We start from the raw sequence: 23,054 nt of genomic DNA, 5'->3' as shown, positions 1-23,054 counted from the left end.
ATCTGCATTAAATGATTGCAGCTATTTTCCAACTGCTTCTTTTCATTCTACTCAATTCAGGCTAGGAGGATCAATCAAGCCCTCTGCCTGAAACAGTGGGACTGCTGGGAATATAACTGTTTTTGGTAGTAGTGGATATGCCCTAAACAGTATTAAATATTTAATATAAACTCATTAAAGGGCATGCAAAGTCTTCAAAAATATATTACATTTATAGTAAAATTTAAATGGTTGGGATCACCTTCCTTCAGAAAAGCAGAACAATGGGTACCAATTGCATATTTTTTTATTGTAGGCAAAATGTAGTTCACAAAGTTACTAAGCCTTCTCTTCAGTGGATTTATTTTGCTTGCTGCTGAAAAGATGAATGTGAAAAACAGAAGTAAAAGCCAGATTTCCTATTTTTGTAAACAAAAAATGCAGGGTGTTTGTTTTGGTTTTGTTTCTGTTTTCAGAGGAGGGGGATTGCTCAGAACTGAAGTATTAAGATTTGTTTTGTGTGTGTCTATTTATAAATAGACACAATGTGCATATTTATTATATATTTTATATAAAAAGAAGAGTGAATGGAAATAAGTTACCAGTTTCCTTCTTGAGTTTTCTGAGTGATATAATTGGAATTAAATTATTAATGGGAGAGACTTTAAAAAAAGATTGTTTTATGATCTTCTATTAGAGAATTTGCAATTCATTTTAATATTTGTAGTTTGATTTATATTAAAGATAATGCAATCTATGTCCAATTAACAATACATGGCCAATGTAATATGATTTCCAGATCATGGAAATGGAATAAGCTAGAAGAGAAAAAACTGATTCTTAACCTCAGATGTAATTTGCTGTGAGAGTTCTGGCAATTTTAAATGACATTGCACTTTTTAATTTTTCTAAAGGCTCAGCAGCAAATTTATCCCAATCAAGAAAACCTATTATTAATTTACAAGGACAATTGTAGGAGTCTTTATAATTTCCCTGTGCAATTATTTGCCATAAATTGCTAATAGTAAAACATAAGCAGTTTGCAAGAAATAACGACTGCTGTTTGTCTGGACAGGACACTCAACCGAGGACTTGAATGTTGTCCAGAGGTTCTAGTTGTAATGGTTGCATATGAAATATAACCAAGCTTCTGGACAGTTTGTAAAATGTCCCACATTGATATTATGACAAAAGGTGGAAGCATTAAGAGCTGTTGTGAAGGGTAGGCTGGCCTCTAGCAGATTCCTTCACTTTGCTTGTATACAGCTGAGCTTTGGACCCTGGACTTTGGAATAAAAAGAGTCTTTGTTCATCACTGAATGGCATTAGGCATGGGGCTTCCTAAGGGGCCACCACGAAGCCTAGCATGAAGAGTGCAAACATTATCCAGAAAGCACAATGTGAGTGTGTGCAGAGAGATGATAGACAGACACATATCTGTATGAATATACAGATATGCAAGTATATTTCATGTATATTTTAATGAATGTGTCCACAAAGCATTTTTACATGTACTGACATAGACTGTATACAACTTTTTTGCATGCATGAAAACAATGAATGTATGTACATATATGCACCATTTATGTATATGTATGTGTGTGTATCTGCAGCAACTGCATCACTGCAGTTTTATAAACTTGTAAAATATAATTCAGGTACAAATAAAATAGCAGATCACTTAATCTTAATCTCAGTCATATACTAGGTCATGTCATTAAAAGAAAGTTAAAGTTGCATTTTGGAGAATGTGAATGATGGACTGTAGAAGATCTACAAATTGTGTAACCTCATTCCAATAACTGAGAAATTTCACTGGCTTAATTCTTCTGTACTTCGTAGCCATAGCTCCACTGTGTGTTCAGTATGTCTAGTCTCTTTTCACTATAACCAACAGAAGCACCATACAAAAGTCTTACAATGGATGTCTTAATCTCTCTGTGTGCTTTTAGAGCATTATTTTGAATTCCATCATGCAGCCTTTTTTCTTTCCTCTTCTGAAGTTTTATTACAACAACAGAATTCCCAGGGAGCTTTAGGGGCAAGGTTCGCATAATATTGCCCTAAAGTTTTGCTGTAGGGGTGGAATCTGTACCCCAGCCCTGATCATCTTTTTGTGATGTTTCTCTTTCTGAAAGATTCAGTGTGCAGTCTTACAGCGTTGTTAACGGTTTACAGATTTTTTTTTATTATTTACCAGACAGTGCACATCTACAAACCTTTCATGATGATTTCTTTCTCTGACCTCTCGGTGACTAGGCATCTTGTTCCTTAACACTGAGGGAGGCTGAAAAATGCTTGAGTTGCTCAATGTGTGCCTTCTATACCAGTTTCAAAATGGCTTATTCTTCTGGTTTCCATGGTGACAATTAACACTGTTACAAGGCATTGTTCCAGTCTCCATTTGGGCAGAATTTTCGGGTGTGATTTTCCACACACAAACACAATTATTTTTATATATATCTATAGCTATATATAAAAAGTATCTCTTAGCGTAAGTGTCAAAAAGGGGGAGGGGTCCTCAGTCAAGCCTTCCTAGATTTCATAGAATATTTCTTTCTGACAGAAATCGTGTTTTTACTTCCTTTGTTTTGGAATTCAAGTACTTTTGTTATAAAAAAAGTAGCCACCTAATATGAATTTGCCAAGCATCTTAATGGATAAACTCTTTAGTGATTTTTTTAAAACTCCTTTTTTTTTTTTTTGGCAAAAAATGTTCACATAGAGGGGAGGAAAAAGAATCAAAATTCTTTAACATAGATACCAATGCTTCTTATTTCTACTGGGTGGATTCATTAACACAAAACCAGCCATGCATGCATACATACACACAGCTAATCATGCTGTAAGTACTTGACAGTATTTCAATGTGTATTTTTTTTAAAGTTTGGTGGGGCAAGTGCTGTGGAAAATTAAATATTAGTCATTTATTTATTGCAGCCACTGTGAGAAATCCTGTGACTTTAACTTTCTTAATCTCATTTTTGGCTATTGAACAGTAATCTATATCATAGCATTCACAGACTGTCACAATGGAGCAGCCTTTGCTCACTTAATGCCGCGGGTAGAATGAATATGAAGATTAAATTATCTTCTCACCACAGGATAAAGTAGTCCTCCTAGACTAGGGTTGTGCAGCACTGATAGAGCTGGTAGCTAATTTTGCCATGCAACTGCTTAGAGTGTAGGTGTTTAATGGATAAAAAAAAAGCATTAGCAATAGCATCTAGTGCTATCAGTCCCTAAACTGTACCTGCTGTACATTAAGCTCTTTCCTTAAATTAAAATAAACACTTCACTTTAATTTTCATAAGTGAAACAATACTGACTTTCACTCACATACCAATACATCTAACAATTAACTGAATTCTTTCATCTTTTACTGTTACTGAATAATGCATTCTCTATCAATCATCATCTTTCGTCATGCTTTATATACAGTAGATTACATGGTGACAAAGACAGAAAGCATACATAAAGTCTAGCTTATTTATTTTTTAATGTAATAACCTTTTATAACATCTGTCACAGAGACTATTCATTCTATGCTACATTACAGAATTATTGTATCTAGTCCAAAATTAAGTGAAATGTCTTAGTTTTTATGTTAACATGAACATTATTGTTATGAAACATATGCAACCTGTATTGTTTTGTCATTGATTTTATACTACTCAAGAGCATAACCAAAATCTAGTTCAGGCAACAAAAACCAAATCAGTCAATCATAGGTGAAAAGTGTTAACTAACCAGAGCCCGCACCAGTGTCACACAGCTAGAGGACTCTCTCAGTCTATTAATTCACTTGGAAAAAGAGAAAGAGTAATGTGTACTGGATTGCAGTTCCTAGCTAAACTGGATTTCAGTGCCTATCTGTAATCGACTATGGATTCCCCTTGATACTATGTGTACTTATGGAAATAATTATGCAAATCCTTTTCAGCTATATCATCGTTAAATAGAAATCAGATTACATAAAGCAGATTGTAATCTCCTCTAGTCACCATTCTAGCTGAAAAGGCAATAATATAGGGCCAAGAAGCATACTTGTTGAACATTTTAGTCCAATGAAACTGGATTATCTGTGGGTTGAAGCAGTTCCTCAGTGCAAAACCCAATTGCTTCCTGTTATCACGCATTTTTAGAAAGCACAGTCTGTTTTCCACCTATCAGAAGACAAGCTCTTTATAAATTTTAAACAATTCCTTGATATTTACTATGAATATTCATGCAATTTTGGATACGCAGACACCTGATCAGTGTTCATTAATAATGTGAAATGCTTTAAATCACCTCATTTAAAAGATTTTGCTCTGTGATCCACAAATGACTAATATTTTGTGAAGTTTACATAATACAAATGATGTGCATGTGTTGTGTAAATGGAAGATTAAAATATGAAACTAACAATATGCAAACATATGCATGGAAATGCTGAGGACCTATTAGCTGAAACAGTGATTTCACACATTTCTTATTTTCTTTAAGCTGCCTCCAATTGTTTTTTGTTTTGTTTTGCTACAGTACATGTTCTTGGATCTGGCAAAAGCACCCATGTTTTAAACATTCTTTATTCTAGTTTAATTTTGTTATACTTAGCCCAGATATTAACATTTTGGGTAAGAGCTACTGTAGGAGCTGTCTTGGCTGACTTTAAAGCAAAGAAAGCTTAATGTTGAGGATGCAGTTTGCTAATAGCTATGCATAATTTATGTAGGTTTTCTAAACACTTGTTTGGGAAAATGTGCTGTATTCCCGTCGCTGAATAAAAGGTGTGGGTTTTGGCAATATAAGAAGTCCCATTTCAACACATGTGCTTTTACGTAAGCATGTGTGTTGTATTTTCTGATCTACTCTGCAGTCCACTAAAACATAATTAATCATTGTCGTAACCGTCATATATAATACTAACTTAGCTCTAACAGAACATGTGTTTTAAAGAGATTTACTTAACAATATGTCATGCAGATGCCTGTATGTCCTTTTGTGAAAAATATAAGAAGTAGCGAACTGAAATATTTAGAGATTCACTTGAAAGTAATTTTGTAAAATGTTTGTTAAACTTCTCTTTATCCTTATTTTCCATCCTCTTTTTAAAAAGGTAAATAATTGCACTGGAAATAAAGAGCAGTTGTAGGCTGAAGAAGCATTTGAACAGTGTGAGCATTGTTGCTGTTCTTATTTATGCCACCATTTAGTGCTACTCTGAGTGCTTCAACAAACATCTAATCATTAGAATTTTAATAAGATATGAATAATTTTTAGCGTGGTTAAAATATGATGTCATCATATGCCTTAATTTCATAGCTCTCAACCTCCCAAGACCCAAATATGAGGCAAAACCCAACAGGACAAACAAGAAAAAAATTTGCACTGAAAGCTTACAACAATGTGGAATTTACTTGTTTCATTTTCCTAGTTTCAGTGTCATGCTTCAGTATTTCTGATAGGAATAACATGCCTTAATAAAATTAGGAAAACACCTGATTTCAGGGACACAAAGGTAGATCAGGTTCTAGATGAGGGACTGTTGGAAGATATGTCTAATTTTGTTGTATGCAATCAGTTGCCAACTTTTCTCATTTAAACCCCACCCATACAAACCACCTGCTCAGTGTGCATCTGAAATCCTATGGAAAAATCCTTTCCAAGACACATTAATAAGGTTGTGTGTTTTGATATATAAAAAAGGAAGCTCTGTGATCAGGATGACAATTGAGCATTTTGATTTTTAAGGGTGAATTTTAATAGAGAAAACAATTTACTGTAGCTAATGTTATCTTTTTCTTCTCATTTTAGAGATATAATGTAGAAATGTCAATCAGGCACCCGAAAAAGATGGAACTGCTTAGTAAGGTTGAAGCTTTGAAGAAAAGTGGTGTTTTACTACCAAATGATCTCCTTGAAAAAGTGGATTCAATTAATGAAAAATGGGAACTGCTTGGGGTATTTGCATTTTTATTACTGTTTGTGGGTTATGTGTACATTTTTGTCTGTTGAAGTACGCTGTCTGTCTGATTTCTAATTTGAGGCACAAATATCTTGCTCTTTCAATTCGCTACATACATTTCAAACAAGCTACTCATACTATTTAAAAAAAACTAGTATTTTCTTCTTCTGTTGATTTTTTTTTATTCCATGCTTGTCACCTGTCTGACTTTAATAATTTTAGTTCTTTAATACATAAAGAATGTAAGTAAAATATGCCGTGTATTATGGGCATGCACCAAGTCAACTATAATACAGTATATCTGATATACACTGACTGTCATGCTTGAGTGAATGTTAATAGAATTTATTCTGAAGGTACATGTTAGAGACATCTACTGTTTAACTATTTACTATACCCTTAAGATGAAAAGTGGGGTTGTCACTGCATATTTCAGGTGATATTGATGGCTCAAAAATAAATATGCAAATTTGGTACAAATCTGAATACCTGAATCTAAGAATGCAGCCAGGATAAGTTTCACGCTGCTGTATTCAGCTCACTTTTGACAAAAGCCAAAAAAAAGTTTCATGTAATTCATTTCACGCTATGATGGGCTGGGTCTCAGCCAAAGAGTGAGATACAAGAATTTGCAAAAAAAAAAGCAATATAGTGATTCTGTTACCCAGAGACTAGTGATGGCACTGTGCAGGAGACACTATTGTTCTATTGTTGTAAGACAGCTGAGAGAGAGAGGAGAAGTTAAACTATATTTTTTCATCTACTTCTCTACTTAATTGCCTTCACTTCAAATCAAGGGTAAGATAAATTTATAAATTACTTTAAATGATTAATTGTAGATGTGTAATATTAGCAATACAGTTATACAGCATAATTTTGCAGGCTATCATCTTACTTTTAAACCAGTATTTCTAAGATATTGCAAATAAAGCTAAATACACAACTTGTCAGGGTCAGCTTAGATACTGGCCTATGTCATTTTAACTTGTGTAGTAATACAAAAGCCATTTTACATGTTTTTTCTTCTGCGTGGTTCAGCTGTTTCAAACAACTTGAGTCTATGAATATGCCAATTGTCACAAAAAGTTAAGTTTGTCCTATCAGTAGTTTGTTTAAAAAGTAATGTGCAGCATTTCTAAATTCATTTTAAAATGATTGAACAGCAGGATTATAATTCTTATAAAACAGAATTTACTAAATTCTCAGTCTAGCTTTTTCAACTAATGAAGAATTATGGCAACCAATTTGTATTTAAATTGTTTAAAAATAATTCTATTTATAAACCTTGGACATTTGTGACTTGAAGCACATTTAATCAGTTTAATTCAAGATCAGTACCACACCTCTGGTTACACTTGATAGGATATAAAGGCAGTTTGAAAGCAACTGATGTATAATCCTTCTTAAAATCAGTTTTCAAAATGTAAATAAAAAAAATACATTAAAAAAACTTTATCTCTCAGCATGCTAAAATCAAATATAATTTTAGATTACTTTTTGTATCAATTTCTGCATTTACAAGAAAAATAAAAAATGCAGTTTTCCTGCTAAATGCAATTTCATGTATAATAAGCAGAATTGGATAGAGTTTTGTTTAATTTAATAAAAACCTCTGCAGAAACTAGCAACACTAGGCGTACTGTTTTAATTGGCATGATTACATTTTAATTGGCATGAGAAAAATTAAAGACAAAGATTTTAACTTCTAACAATGGTAAAATAGAGGGATATGGTTTTTAATATTACTTTCATCTAAGGTGAACAGTGTGGAATCGAAATACATTAGAATGAAATGTCAGTGGTGCGTACAGTTTAATCTGTGAAATTTTGTCCCCTGTGCTGAATATTACTCTGTCTCAATTGCATATTAAACAACCCTATCAAGGCAGGCATTGGCATCTGCTGTGCTGACACAAATTGTGAATTAAATGAAATTGATGTCCTCTGTCGTATATTTATGAAGACGGACCATTCTCTGAAGTATTCTGTTTATGAAGAATTTATGATTGCAAACTGTTCCAGAACAAAAAAGTGGCAATAAATTCTTTTTTGTGACCCTACCCTCCAAGGGCATTGATTTCACCTCCTGCTGCTACTTTTGTTACAGCATAAAAACAATAGCTAACTCTGGATTCCTCTGAGAGTCTTCAAATTATCAATATTTCCACCATGAAAATAGAAGGGTGTTGCCAAGAATGCATGTTTTCAAGTTATGTTCTCCTAAAGATACTATTTACACAATGCTACACAGTAGATTAATGCCTGTTAATCTAATTTTATTTGTGTTGTAAAGCTTATTTTTGGAGGCTTAATTCATCACAATAAATCATGTCCCACTGAACAGGGATGGTACATTTTCCACAAACAGGCATACAGGGTCACTTAAAACTGTATTTTCACGTTACAACAATTAAACCCTGCTAATTATAAATTCAAAAGGTTATAGGATACGGTTGTCAGTATTTATTCAAAATTCTACAATCAATAGCACAGATTTAGTGCTTATAATAAGTGTTGGACTGACAGCCTTTTACAGGTTAGATGAAACACAGCTTGGCATAATAGAAGCAGGCAACCACATGCTTCCACTGTGATGTTGAGGGATTGCCTTTTAAGATACTGAAAGGGAAGTTAAGTCTCCCTGCACAATCCATCCTTGGCCTCTTCAGCACATTGATTATGCTCATAATGCTCACTCCTGAAAATATAGCTAGTGTTTCTTTTACTATAAAAGCTGTCTGGAAAAACTACAGCAAATTAATTTAATTGGTGGCCATAGGTGAATGTTTACTCTGGGGCAACATTTTAAAACTTTTTGATGCTTAAAGTTAAGTACTTAAATCCATATTTGATTATCTAATTTCAGAGATTCTAAGCACCTGAAATTCCTATCTCGTTGGAAGCTATAGGTGGTGTTCACCTTTGAAATTCAGGCCACCCATTTTGGCCAGATTTTGGCCCAATTCTAAGTTTAGACATCCAAGTTTGAAAACTTTATCCTAGGAATCCATAGTTTAAAACTATATTCAATGGCCATTCTTAAAAACTTGTGATTTTAGGTAAGGTTAACTCATTATTTATAGTATTTCCTATCCTTACTATGTGGTAAAGTTATTTAGTTATCTTAAGCAATTGGCAAATGTTCCTAGGTGATCACTTTACAAAGTTAATCCAATTAGTACAATTTTGTCATCTTTGTCCATAATTGTGATGAAAAAAATCCATTTTCATAAGGACCAGCTCCTGCTCTTCCTCCCACTGAAGTCAAAGAAAGTTTTGCCATTGACTTGAATGAGAAGAAAATTGGGCCCTAAATGAGAATAAAGGATACAAAGAATAAATTGATTGATATTGGTAATAACTAGAAAAAATATTACTGGTCATCTAACAGATAGTTCTTGTTGCTCACTAACGTGTGATATGTTTTGTTACACAAGACTAATCTCTGTTGTTGTTGGGTTTTTTTTATCTAATGCATTAGAAAACCCTAGGAGAGAAGATCCAAGACACAATGGTAGGGCACAGTGGGTCAGGTCCACGTGACCTGCTCTCACCTGAAAGTGGCAGTCTGGTAAGGCAGCTGGAGGTCAGGATCAAAGAGCTGAAAGGGTGGCTGAGAGATACAGAGCTTTTCATCTTCAATTCCTGTCTGAGACAAGAAAATGAAGGAACAATGACTGCTGAGAAACAACTGCAATATTTTAAGGTAATAAAAAAAATCATAGTTTTGATAGTGAGATTTCTCTTAATAGTTAGATAAAATATGTATCAGTAATGATAATATGTACATATGTAATCCTACATTCACATTTATACCTGCATTTATATACAATGTGTTCATGTAATGTACTGTTGCACACTTACAGAGAAGTTATTTTTCTACAGTAAAACGTCAAAGGGATACTCTCTGTCATCAGAATTTTGCAAAGCAATTTGTGTCTTTTATTTTACTTCACTATAAACTTGGTTTCATTATAAATTATTACATTGTGTACTGCCGTCTCTATATTGAACACTTTAGTTAATGTGTTATATAACACCCCAGTTTAATAGACATGAGACCTGAGTCTCCTCTCACTTAAGGCAGGAGTAGCTGTACTGAAGTCAGTAGTCCCGTGGGTGTATACCTGGTATAAGTGAGAGAAGAATCAGGCTTATTTACTATAGATAGGTAGAGATAGACACACCCACTATGAGATTGGCCACAATCTAGTCTTGAGCCCGGGACTGGTGATGGGGGATGCAGTTTACATCTTTGTCATATTCAGACCATTACCTCTTTCAGCTGGAGGCCAGGACTCACCTTTGCTACTGTTGGTATGAAGGACATATTTTATTGTTCCATTACGAGTTTGTGCAGGAGTATGTTTGTGTTAATGAAGCTCTGACTTGGTTGGACAACAAGATTGTCTTATGTTCATAGTTGTCAGTATGGTCGCTCCAAAACATCACCTCCTCGGTGCCATCTCACAGGTCACCTTTCTCTATGGATGATCTTTGACAGATGAAATAAGAAAGAAGAGGGATAGACCAGTAATCTTAGGGTTTTAGGAATCTTAAACCATTGTTGAGGTAAGGGTGATGGGGGTCATCTCTTCTTCTGCAATATCCATGAAGTCTCAATCAGCAGCACTCTTCCCATGCACAATAATTCCATGCACTACTACAGACTAGGGACCAAGTGACTAGGTAGCAGTTCTGCAGAAAAGGACCTAGGGGTTACAGTGGATCAGAAGCTGGATATGAGTCAACAGTGTGCCCTTGTTGCCAAGAAGGCTAACAGCATTTTGGGCTATATAAGTAGGAGCATTGCCAGCAGATCGAGGGACGTGATCATTCCCCTCTATTCAGCATTGGTGAGGTCTCATCTGGAGTACTGTGTCCAGATTTGGGTCCCACACTACAAGAAGGATGTTAAAAATTGGAAAGAGTCCAGCAGAGGGCAACAAAAATGATTAGGGGGCTGGAACACATGACTTATGAGGAGAGGCTGAGGGAACTGGGATTGTTTAGTCTGCAGAAGAGAAGAATGAGGGGGGATTTGATAGCTGCTTTCAGCTACCTGAAAGAGGGTTCCTAGACTGTTTTCAGTGGTACCAGATGACAGAACAAGCAGTAATGGTCTCAAGTTGCAGTGGGGGAGGTTTAGGTTGGATATTAGGAAAAACTTTTTCACTAGGAGGGTGGTGAAGCACTGGAATGGGTTACCTAGGGAGGTGGTGGAATCTCCTTCCTTAGAGGTCTTTAAGGCCTGGCTTGACAAAGCCCTGTCTGGAATGATTCTATGATTCCAGATGGTAGACCGCTTACTGAGTCTCGCTTTAGTAGGACAGGATGGGAGTGGCTCTCAAGGAAGTGACTGTTGGACTAATGTTCAAGAAACGAACCACTGAAACTGATACCTCAGCAATTATAGCCAAGCCTTGAATCTTCCTGTTTTCAGAAAGATTGTTGAGAAGTTTATAGCAATGACCGCACTGCACTTTGGGGACGGGGTGGGGTTGTCTGGCTGGCCGAATGAAGGGAACTGTGCTTTATGGCTTGGGGGAGAGATGAAAACTGCTACAAAAGGGTCAGCATGGTCACTTACTCATCCCCTGGGAATGAAGGGTTTAAAGGGGCAGCCCTGTGCCTAATGCCTCCTTTTTACACAGATCAGGCTGAGGCAGCACCCACCCTCCCTGTGGGCATTACGCTAGCCACCCCTTTTTTTAGGGGAGCTGGAAAGAAATTTTTCCCTTGCCACTATATTGGCCTAGGTGCCGTTGGGGTTTTTACACCTTCCTCACCGTGGGTCCAGCAAGGGCTTTGTTCATGCATGGTTGGGAGGGATAGCTCAGTTGTTTGAGCATTGGCCTGCTAAACCCAGGGTTGTGAATTCAATCCTTGAGGGGGCCACTTAGGGATCTGGGGCAAAATCAGTACTTGGTCCTGCTAGTGAAGGCAGAGGGCTGGACTCGATGACCTTTCAAGGTCCCTTCCAGTTCTAGGAGATTGGTATATCTCCAATTGTTACCTCTTTTTTATATGTCACAACTCATTATTTAAGTGTAGGGCAGATGTCCAGTGCAGGTACTCCATAGGGAAGGTATACATGGCTTGGAAAAGGACTTAAAAAGAAGTGTTCGTTAAAGAAACAAACAGGGGAGAGGGGTTGGGGACTCCTATGATTGGTACAGCAGGGAGCCAACACTCCATTATTATAGCCCACTTTAACCTTCATATGAGGGAGGGGGATGATAAGGTCCTGGCAATGGATTTGCTGGAGGGACCTCAATGGAAAAAGAGGGGGAGCAGGTAATTACAGAATAAACCAGGGGGTTACTTGCACTGTACACTTTTATCTACTGGGTAGTCCCAAACATTTAATAATATAGTTGCGGCATGATTAAATCCATGTCAGATGTCTCCTGTCCTTCTTTCGGTATAACCAGACAATGCAGATTTGGCATTTTCTGGAATTCTCAGTGTTTCCAAGATCTTTTTGAGTGAAACTGTAGACCTGGGTTAAGACACGCATACTGTTTGGTTATTTGTTTGACAATTTTCTGGCAGTGAACAAAAACAAATAATCATGCTGATTATTTTTGTTTTACAATTGGATTTGATGCGGATGGAATATTGTGCACGGACCCATAGACCTTCACCGCAATAGATGTAAGTTGTTAATAGGAACCGCTGAGTGCTCATTTCTTTTGGAAATCAAATCATTTATTTAGCTCCCTACCTATGGACTTAGGAGTCTAAGTTCACACAGCCATAGTATATATGGACACCTATACACAAGTCCCTGCATCTATAATGCACACACAACTTTTCAAAATGAAATAAACCTTTTATTCAAAAATTACGCATAATATCATGCAAAGAGACCTAATGATATTAAACAATGTGGCACTATTACCTAAGATGTAACCAGAGCACCTCATTACATAGTTGATTAGCTATTAATTATACTATATAAACATCAAATTACTTATTTTCAAAATGGTAGCCATTAGAGTACAAAAAACAAGTACATATAAAATATGGTAAGAGCACATCACTTTGTCATGTATATTAAAACCATCTATGTCTCATTAAATCTGAAATCCACTATAAGTAAGTTTTTCAACCTCCTAGGGGGAGTATATAAAAGAGAAAATGGATATAATTAACAATACCACAATGTATAATCCATATATTTGGGAGAGAACATTTAGAACATTTTAAAAAACATTAGCTATGCCACTAGTTGGTAAATCTGCTAGCATTTTGTTTGACTTACTTTCCACTGAACTATGAGATTAACCTTATTACCATTGTTCACTACAGTATGTAAACCATTGTTTCTTAAAGGAAATGTATTGTCCTATGCAGATTATACCTATAGCTGCTGCATACAGAGAAATACTCCTGTTGATAAAATAAACACAACAGTGCTTTTGATTTTTATTCTATGGCATTACATTTTAAATTGTATATATGGTACAGGAAAATGTTATTTCATTTCGCAGTTGTTTTCCTTTCCCTTTTTATTTGAAGAAAAGGTTGAATGCTATAGGTAAATGTGGTGAGGACATAGGATGGGAACATGATGGTATGTATGGGAAGATGTTTCATTCCCTAGTAGACCATTATTTTGACTTATTTTTCTGTTATGAAAATTGACATTGGTTCTGCATTAACTTAGGTGTACTTTTTATTAATGTACTGCTGCACATTTTCTTTTGGAATACTGCTGTGCAGTAATAATACATAGTATTTTTGTAGCACTGTCCACCCACAGACCCGTATGTGCTGTACAAACATAATGAATGAAGCCTCGCTAAACCTTTGTGGTAGGTATAGTTTTTCCCCTTTTTAGAAATGGGGAAATTGAAACACAAAGAAATTACATGTCTTCCCCAAGCTCTCCCAGAAGGTCTCTGGCAGAGTCAAAGCTAGAACCTAGCTGTTCCAATTCCTAGGACTTTACTTTCACCACAAGACCATCCTTCCTGTCTCTAGGTTGCCTCTCTATACAGTCCTTATGTGGTGAAGAAAGACTGTTTCTTGTGTTGCTGTTTGTTTTGATTTAAAGTTCAATTTGTGCTGGATATGATTTTTCAGTTTTCCTTCATTATTATCGGAATGAATGCTAGCTACTGTCATCATTTGCTATACTGTGTATGATTATTTTGTTCTACATTTTTCACAGCAACAAAAAGTCCTATATATTCTGGTCAACTCAGTATTCTGTACATAGCACTAGGTACGACTGTTTTGGAAACCCAGCATACTCAATCACTCCCTCCATCAGCTTGCTGGGGCCAGAGGCTGCTGCAAACATTTTTCACACTCAGCTCCCAAATGAGAAGAATGAGCCTCATTTCAGTCTATAGTGACACTTACTGGCTGATCAACAGTGATGTTAAGTGATCTTGCAAACACAGATTAGTCCAGCCTGCTAGGGGGAGGAGAGTTGTAGTGACAGGATCATTGTATACAAAGAAGGGGGTATAGGGTAAATAGGGGTGTTTTATGTTGTTGAGCATTCACATTTTTGACCGCTGCTTAGGACCTTTATTTCATACAATTGCTAAGCCCAACCATTATAAACCTCATGAATTAGAACCTCAAAAATCATGAGATTTTTTAAAAATATATAAATTTCGGGTTTTTTTTATTGCTCTTCTGGTTTTTGAGCTGTTAGTGTTCACCTTTTCAACCTTTTCCCTGCAATCATGAGGGCCAGAAACATACTCTTTTTTAATGAAACAGGAGATTCTCAGATAAACACATAGCTCTAGGCACTGGGATTTTAACAAACAGGCCAAATATCATGAGACTCACAATTAAGTTGTGTGACTTGGCAAAACTGATTTCCTAGCTTAATGGTGTTGCCTACACCTGGGAAAGGGGTCAGGAGAGACCTGGAGCAGGAAGGGATGAGGAGTAAAAATGGGGAGGGGAATGCACATTCTTTAGCGACAGTTTTTTGTAAATCTTGTTATATGAGCATGGTTAGTGCAGAGAACTGTGTGAATTATTGGCTAGCAAAGGGGATTGACCTTATATTGATACAAGTATGCTGCTTTCCCCCCAAAAAAATCCCTTCCCAAATAGGGGGGGGGACCTAATTACTTTATCATACATTCACCGTGTTTCATAACATCCAAGGGCTCGGTTCAAGATAAATGATCCATCATGAGCCAAAAAAAAAAGTGTATATGGTCTCATCTCACAGCCAATCTATTCAAGGGCAAGCTTGGACTTGCTGGAGTTCCTCTCTCTCAAAATCCACTCAAGTAGCAGTGGATAAGCTGCTATTGCTTGTTGCCAGTCAACCTTAGAAAGTGCCCTCCACCTTCTTCTTGGTTATAATATCGGAGCACATGCTCAGTTGAGTTGTCCATAATGCCACATTTCTTAGAGTTTTCTAATCTAATTTTATGTAAACCAATAAATAATGGACAAAATTTATAAACCTGAGTCCTAAAATTAGGCCCCTAAATCTATATTCAGGCACTGAAAATAAAATGTAGCCTGATTTTCAAAGGTGCTGAAAATCTGTCGCTCCCATTGATTTCAGTGGGACTGGTGGATGCTCAGCACTTCTGAAAATTAGGTCACGTATATTTGAAAATGTTGACAAACATTTTCTCATTAAGAGTTCCTAAATGTCCATGAAATGCTGCATTTCACAGCTAGCAGGTTTTCTATGTAAAGGTAGCAAAGAATCCTGTGGCACCTTATAGACTAACAGACGTTTTGCAGCATGAGCTTTCGTGGGATGCATCCAAAGAAGTGGGTATTCACCCACGAAAGCTCATGCTGCAAAACGTCTGTTAGTCTATAAGGTGCCACAGGATTCTTTGCTGCTTCTACAGAACCAGACTAACACGGCTACCCCTCTGATACTATATAAAGGTAGTGACCTACCAGCTGCCGGTAATATTTGTACCTCTGAATCACTAAAACCACTGCTGATAGGAATATTTCATTGAATTTGTGACTGGGCATGCCAGATATTGCCACATGAATATTTCTTAATTTATGGCTTAGGACCGTCACTTTGCTCTGCAGCTCTAAAGCAACTAAACTTTTTATTGAAACAACATAGATAGCAATGGGTAATTAATCATCAGTTAGTGAGTCAGTCAAACACTTTGTATGGTGCTTTTCATTATAAATATCTGCAAGTGTTGCTCAACATTCAATATTGCAAATCTTAAAAACAAATCAGTTAAATAAAAGCCCATGGATAAAGCTTATGCCATGTTTGGATAAGCCATAAAATTATAGCCAGAATCAAATTTTTATTTAAAAGAAAAAGCCAGCAACATGGATTTACAAAAAAGTACAGGCCCCAAGATGTGAGACTTTAGATAAACAATTGAGATCCATCAGGTCAAATACAAATTTTAACTCTGGTTGAAAGTTGGAAGCCAGTGCTGAGAAATGTGTCTCAAGCCAGTACAGCTACTGGCTTGAGAAATGTGTGAACTGTTCCTAAAGGTGTCAGCTATCAGTTTTGCTATTTCATTCTGGATCCATTACTATTTGTGTAACAATGCTGCTGGTAGAGCTGCAAATAAAGAATTAAAGAAATTCAATGTGGATGTAACAAAAGCATGCAAAACAGTTTCCAAATCAACAGAAGTCAGGGAGGATTTAATCCTTTCTACATATCGAAATGATTAAAAAAAAAACTGTTGTAATAATTTAAATATTTTTATCAATAAAGAGCTATCCAAAGTCCCAAATCTTTTCACAGATGATAAAACCTTACCTAGTTTAATTGGCTTAAACTTTAACAAGCTGGAAGACATCCAGTATGCCACTGTTTGAAATATAGCCTGATTAAGGTCAGATTCAAGAGCAGATAAGCTGAGTGTCATTTACAAAACACTGAGGAACCCCAAATGAGCTTTTCTGACATCCATCCTAAGGCAACATTTATATAGCAAACAATAAGGAAGCCAGCACCCAGCCTTGTGACGTTACATTACAATATAATGAGACAGATGCTGAATGATTTTTGCCAAAAAGGTGGGATTCTGCCACTGCCGTTGAGAAGCATAGATGTTTTCACAACTCCAAGTTACAGGTTAATGCTCTAATTATTGCTATTCGAAAGAGAGCTCACTTTGTGCTTCAGTTCGGTTTTCCTTTTAAAGCCACAATCATATGAATTCCCATGTAAGGATAAAAATCCTACCTGAGATTGCAGCCTTCACCACACCATTCTGTTTTGATTTTGGATCCTGACCTGTGAATCTTCTGGTTGTGCTTTCTTTTTTTGCAGATCCTCACATTTTAAATAATCAAAGGTTAAAATTAATTGTAGGCCAATCTCAGTCTGTTTCTAAAACATTGTTTTGACCCTCATTCACTCCTACCCTATGGCTCCTTTACACTAGCTCCCCCCTGAAAAAAAAAAGGGCCACAAAGCCAGAAGATCCAGCCACCAGGGAATTCCCACTGCAGATGGGGAATGCCCCATATGTTATAGTGCAACTGTAAATAGTTCTCAACTAACCTGCTTCACAGCCCTTGGTTTCATAAGCAGCCAGATGCAAGTTAAGGCAGCCCTGAGGCCACTTTAACCCGTGTCAAGGGCCAAACCAGGCCTCAACAGCTCCCACAATAACAGAGGCATGAAGGTGTTATAAACCCATATTTGCCCCCAACCTTGAGTCCCTCATCTGGCAGAGATTGGATGCAACAATGAATCCGACTCTTTGTTTTTTTTATTTCATACTTTGCTTCCTGCTCACCTTTTTATTATCTTCCTTGTTGCAGAAATAATAACTCTCCTGTTGACATTATCACAAGGGGATCTACCTGAAGTAAGTGGATCCTCATGCTAGCAGCAAACATGAGACAGGAGGAGTCAGTGGAACGATCTTCAAGACTGGAACGGCTGAGAGATGTTGTGCAGACTCCCATAACAAACCACAGGAGACCTAACAACAGCATGGGTGCAAAGATGTTTTCCCCCTACTAATTGCAGTCTTGCTTCAGTCCCTATGACATTTTCCCAACTCACAGTCCCCTTACACACCCAGTAATGTGGTCTCTCAAGCCAGCTGGCCCTCTTGTTTACTACAACTGGTCAGGGAAAAGAAATGGGGCTGAGACTCACCAGTTCCTCTCTTCCCTCTTCAGTAGGTAGGGTCTGTGGGTGAATCCCATGCTGTGAGAGAGGATATAGGAGACAATAGCTGTAAAGAAACTGCTCTGTTTCCTCTCCCTTCTCAATACCTTAACTGTAAGGACTGCCTGGTTAGAGAGAGGCTGTCCCAGCTGTGCAGGGTATCAAAACCAGGGAATCTGTCATGCAAAATGACACAGATTGTGCAAATGACGCACAGTTCTTCTCCCAGCCTTCTCTACTATCGATATCTAGAGAAGTGTGCGGTCTGCTTTTTCCTCATTCCTCCAAAACAGGCCAGAAGTTCTGTTCTCCTAGAGGAACTGAGGTAGAGAAGATTTATTCCTTAGCCCCTAACTAGCTTTGCATCTTTTGGGAGCACCAGATACTTGTTCCTGCATACCCCCCCACTACCACTCTGGATGTCTTTGAAGCTATGTTGTTCCCTTGGCCTTCCTATCTATAGCTCTTGTATCTATGCAAGTTATTGCCTCCTGCTGCCTTTCATCTGCTGTTGCATGAGGATCCATTTACAGGAAAATACAGACGTCTCCTCTTCTAACACCATCAGCAGGGTGAGAGACTTATTCCTGCAACAAAGAAGAATAAAGGAGGTGTAGGGGGGAGCAAAATGTGATCTAAAATAAAAGACAGAAACACTTCCACCATGCTGAAAATAGATTGATCTATATTAATTGACAGGTTTTTAAAAGTGAGGGTCAGTGATTTGGCTCAACTCCAAGGTTGATTTCCTTTATGAGATAGAAAAACCCAGTAGAGAAATGTCTGAGAGCTGACAAAATACAGTGTACTTTCTCCATTAAGGCCCACTTGATAACCACTGGATGCGATTATATGATTTACTTGATTGTCTATAATTGCCCCTTTGGACCCATTGCACTGCATTTACAGTCCAAATCAGACCACTATTAGTGGATTATTGATCCACTAAAGTCCTCTAGCGCCATTAAATCCTACAAAAGAGAGTTTCTTTTAAATGGGTGGATCATTGACCGAAAAGACTGTAGCAGATCTTCTGTCACCATAATGGTCTATGGTCTATGAAACTTTCACACATTTGTCAGAAATCTACATCTTAACAATTGTCTGTAAGTGATTTAATAGTGATGATAAATATTCAGTACTCAGACCAGGGATTAGGTGCTAAATTATTGGCTTTGATATTAATTTGAGTTACCCAATTTTTGCCTCAATTATACAGGATAGGTTTCCTAGATTTAGTCTTACCTGGGAGTTAATAGAACATCTGCCCATCAGGGAGTATTATTATGGACCATATTAATACCCTTATTCACAGTGAGTAGGATTTTACTCTACCAGCAATCCCATTTATTTCAATGGGATTATTTGGAGAGTAAAGTAAAGTGAGTAAGGATATCAGAATCAGTTCCTCTATGAGGAACGTTTATTAAAAAAGACCAGGCTTTATAGTCTGAAGGACTATTTCATCCCTGATGGTTTCTATTGATTGCATGTTACAAAATACTGCATACCACAAACATGAGATGACAACTTAGAAGGGATGGCAGTGTCTGGCAACATATTATTCGAGGAATGAACCTGACATGACATAATGGTGTCTGGAAGCAACAATAGGTAATAAAGTTTTAGTTAGGCAGTGTGACCTCAATCCCAGCACACACATGCTAATGAGATAAGGGATAGTATCTTCTCACTTCCACATACAGGAAAATCAGGCCACACCTTTGCCTAATTAAACCTTTCTCCTCCGAGTATAAATGGAAGAAAATAGTGGCTGTAGAGGAGAAACATTTCACAGCAGACTTTCCCTTTACTGGATCAGAGATCACAGGGAGGAGCACTTCACACCACCTGTTCCCTTTCTCTGTTAAATGAGAGATTGAAAAGAGAAGGTGGCCTCTTTAGCCTGGCTCTTGTTTATTTCTGATTAAAGAAATGGAAGTCTGTGAGCTTTGTTAACGACTGAGCTCAAGAAGCCTGGAAAAAAACCTGTATATAAATATGGGCAAGATAAGACACAAAGTTGAGAAAATATTTTCATTTAATTGAATATTCTTCTTTTTATTTTAGATGAACTAACTCTTTGCAATAAGACTAGGAACAATGTTCCAGAAAAGAGTGCTTGTTGTCACTTCATAAACAGATATCGTTGAAAGCACAACAGTATCTCTGCCTCTAGTGTTCCTAAGCAGACTCAGACATGGACATCATTTATTAGGAGTGGGGATGATGTTATTTCCAAGCGATCTTTTTGTTCACTCACGTTTAAAGTTGCCTCACCAGTGTGACAGTTCCAAAGGAACTGTCTTTTCTCTACTCTAGCTGTTTTCATTTTCCCCTTCCTGCCTCCTTGCCTGATCTCAAGTCTCTAAAAAGACTAAATCAGTTTATTTTCTATACACTGCTTTCCCATCTGAAGTTACACCAGGAAGCTCTTCTTGTGTCAGTCTCAAGGGAAGGAAGCACTCAGTGCCTCCTAGAATGTATGAAGACCATTGCAGAGAGACAAGGAAAATATACCAGCCTAGAAGCTCTGAAAGGGCTAGGTTAAGGAGGAGAAGGAGTAGGCAGAGTAGCCACATCTGGCATAAACCTAACTGTTACAGGTATTGGCACTAAAGCTATATAAATCTTTTTTTCTTACAATGTATATTTAGGTCTCTGGGTGGATACTGGGTTCTAAATGCTATGAGTCATCATAATCCTTTTTCATTAAAGTTGAATGAAACTCAGATATCTGAAACAGTACTCTGAGCAATAGGGGGGTTGTTTTTATCTTCGGTCTGCTTGTTGAGATGAGACCTTCATTTCAGTTCAAGTTTTGAATTTAAATTAACTCCAAAACTCAAACCAAAATGCAGCTTAACCCACTGCGTTCTTCTCGGTTTCAGAACTTTGAAGATTTTCACCTCAACCTGAAGTTCTTCTCTTGAAACTTGACCCAGGTTTGCTGAAGGTTTTGCAAACCATGATGAACTGGTTAGTAAACCTAGCTCAAGTTTCAGATTTGTAATGCCAGGTGAATATAATGTGGTTTTCAGGTTTTGTTACAAAAGATGTACAAAGCACTAATATTCATGCCCTGATCTTACCCTTCTGATGCTATCTCTATTTCTTTAGAATATGTTGCCAAAAATGAACATTTTTCACTACATACTTCAAAATTTCTCCCATTTTCATTGGGAGGAAAATCTTCTGAAATGTAAATGCAAAGAGGACAGAAACTGGAAGAGTCTGGACATGCAAACAGTGCCATAGCGGGCAAAATGGCTTCTTCTATCACCTCCCTTTCTCTCCACAAATTATTTGGAAATGGCTACCTGGAGCCAATTTAACCTACAAATCAGTGTGTGTTGTGAATAAGTTCTAAAATCTTTTAATGTGAAAATGAATTCTAATTAATGCCTTCTCCTCTCACACACAAGGAAAAAATAAGGCTTCAGAAGACGTGTTTCATACTTTAGTAGCAACGCTACATTTGCATCCAACACCATTTTTCTTTTTTTTGTTCAAAGTTACCTTTCTGTAATTGCAGACTAGTTTAGACTTTAGATAGCAGCATCTGAACAATAATGGACACTTTAACAGATTATTGCCAAAAGTGCATTTTTTATTCCAGGGAGACACTGTAATAGATACCAGCATTTTAGTAATGATAAAAGCAATCTGTAAGCTATTATCGTTTCCTTTAGAGTAACTTAATCTTCATATTGTTTTATATGTCTGGAATGTTAATAGTGTTTTTAATTTAGAAGAAGTATATTACGTATTACTAATTACATGTGAATATGAACTAAGTACCAGGCCAGTGAACTATCTTCTTAAAAATAAATATGTGTAAAAGTACTTAACCCAGCATAAGGAGTGGAACAAATAAATTAAAGAATGTCATACAGAGATAATAACAGCTTTTATGGAATAAGCCTAAGAGAAGCATCAATTCTAGATTCAGTATTGTGTTTTATTTCATATATTGTACTTCAGGAGACAAGCTGGAAGGAATACAGGTGCTGCTTTTAGTCCCTAAAAATGCTGTTTTAATTGTAATTGTTTGCAAATGATTTCAACACCAATGTCTTTGTGTATCTTTTTACAAGTCAGTGATCTGATTGAATTAAAATTAAACCCAACACACTCAGATATCATGGCAATAATAAATACACACATAGGTAGATTAAACTTACAAAAATGAAATATTTATGTTACAATACTTGGATGGCAGTTAATTTTTTATATATCTCTCTCTCAGGAAAAAATATGGAATCAGCATTGGAAATATGGATTTGTTTTAAAGAAATGTTGTGAACAATTTCCAAATTCGTTGTGCAGAAATAATGCACTGATCAGAGAATCCTAGAGAGATATGTTCAGCATAGCAATTTAGTGTCTTCTAATGCTATTAAAAGTATGGCTTTTAAATAAAGGGAACCAGTTCACTATGGGTGATTACGAAAGACGTCGTAATCTACTTTAAACTGTCATTCCGTGTTTCTGACTTGCAATTAGATGATATTTCCAAAATGTCAATCCCTGATTCTGTTGTGTCCGTCATCGTAATAAAATGTGACAGCAAAGATATTATATCAATACTTTTTCCATAATTAGCATTAAAGATCTCACAAGGGTGAACCAGAAAAGTTATACAAAGGTTTTCCAGTGAATGGGCCTGCAGGCAGCATTATGCCTTTAAAATCTTTTAATATAGCCAAGACTGATGACAACCAGGAGACAAATCTATGTGCAAACCCGTTTGGAGAGAATAGTTTTGTGGTGTATGATGTATGTTACATAAATGAGCTTATTAGGACTCTCATCTATTTTATTATTGGTGCCCAATTTAATAGAGGCATTTAAAAAACAATATTTCTGCCTGACTCCTTGAAATGAAGAAGATACATTGATATAATTGAGAGCAAATGATTGCATGTTGTGCCATTTAATCATGTCATTTTTCAATTGCTGTTTTTTGCACTTCACTGCATACTTATAGAATATTTAGCTTCA

At 36.6% G+C, this 23,054-nt stretch overlaps 1 protein-coding gene across 7 annotated transcripts in view; it reads left to right on the top strand.

Moving 5' to 3' along the window:
* The window catches only part of AKAP6 (A-kinase anchoring protein 6), a 397,464-nt gene that overhangs the window by 331,107 nt on the left and 43,303 nt on the right, over positions 1–23,054 (top strand). For all 7 annotated transcript variants that reach the window (XM_039538039.1, XM_039538036.1, XM_039538038.1 and 4 more), the window contains 2 exons: positions 5,779–5,925; positions 9,411–9,635. In XM_039538039.1, coding sequence (XP_039393973.1) covers positions 5,779–5,925; positions 9,411–9,635 — 372 coding nt within the window. The remainder of the gene's footprint in view (positions 1–5,778; positions 5,926–9,410; positions 9,636–23,054) is intronic.

The sequence above is a fragment of the Mauremys reevesii genome, linkage group 4, assembly GCF_016161935.1.
Source record: "Mauremys reevesii isolate NIE-2019 linkage group 4, ASM1616193v1, whole genome shotgun sequence".
Classification (NCBI taxonomy): Eukaryota; Metazoa; Chordata; order Testudines; family Geoemydidae; genus Mauremys; species Mauremys reevesii.
This window is presented reverse-complemented; position numbering and strand designations above follow the sequence as displayed.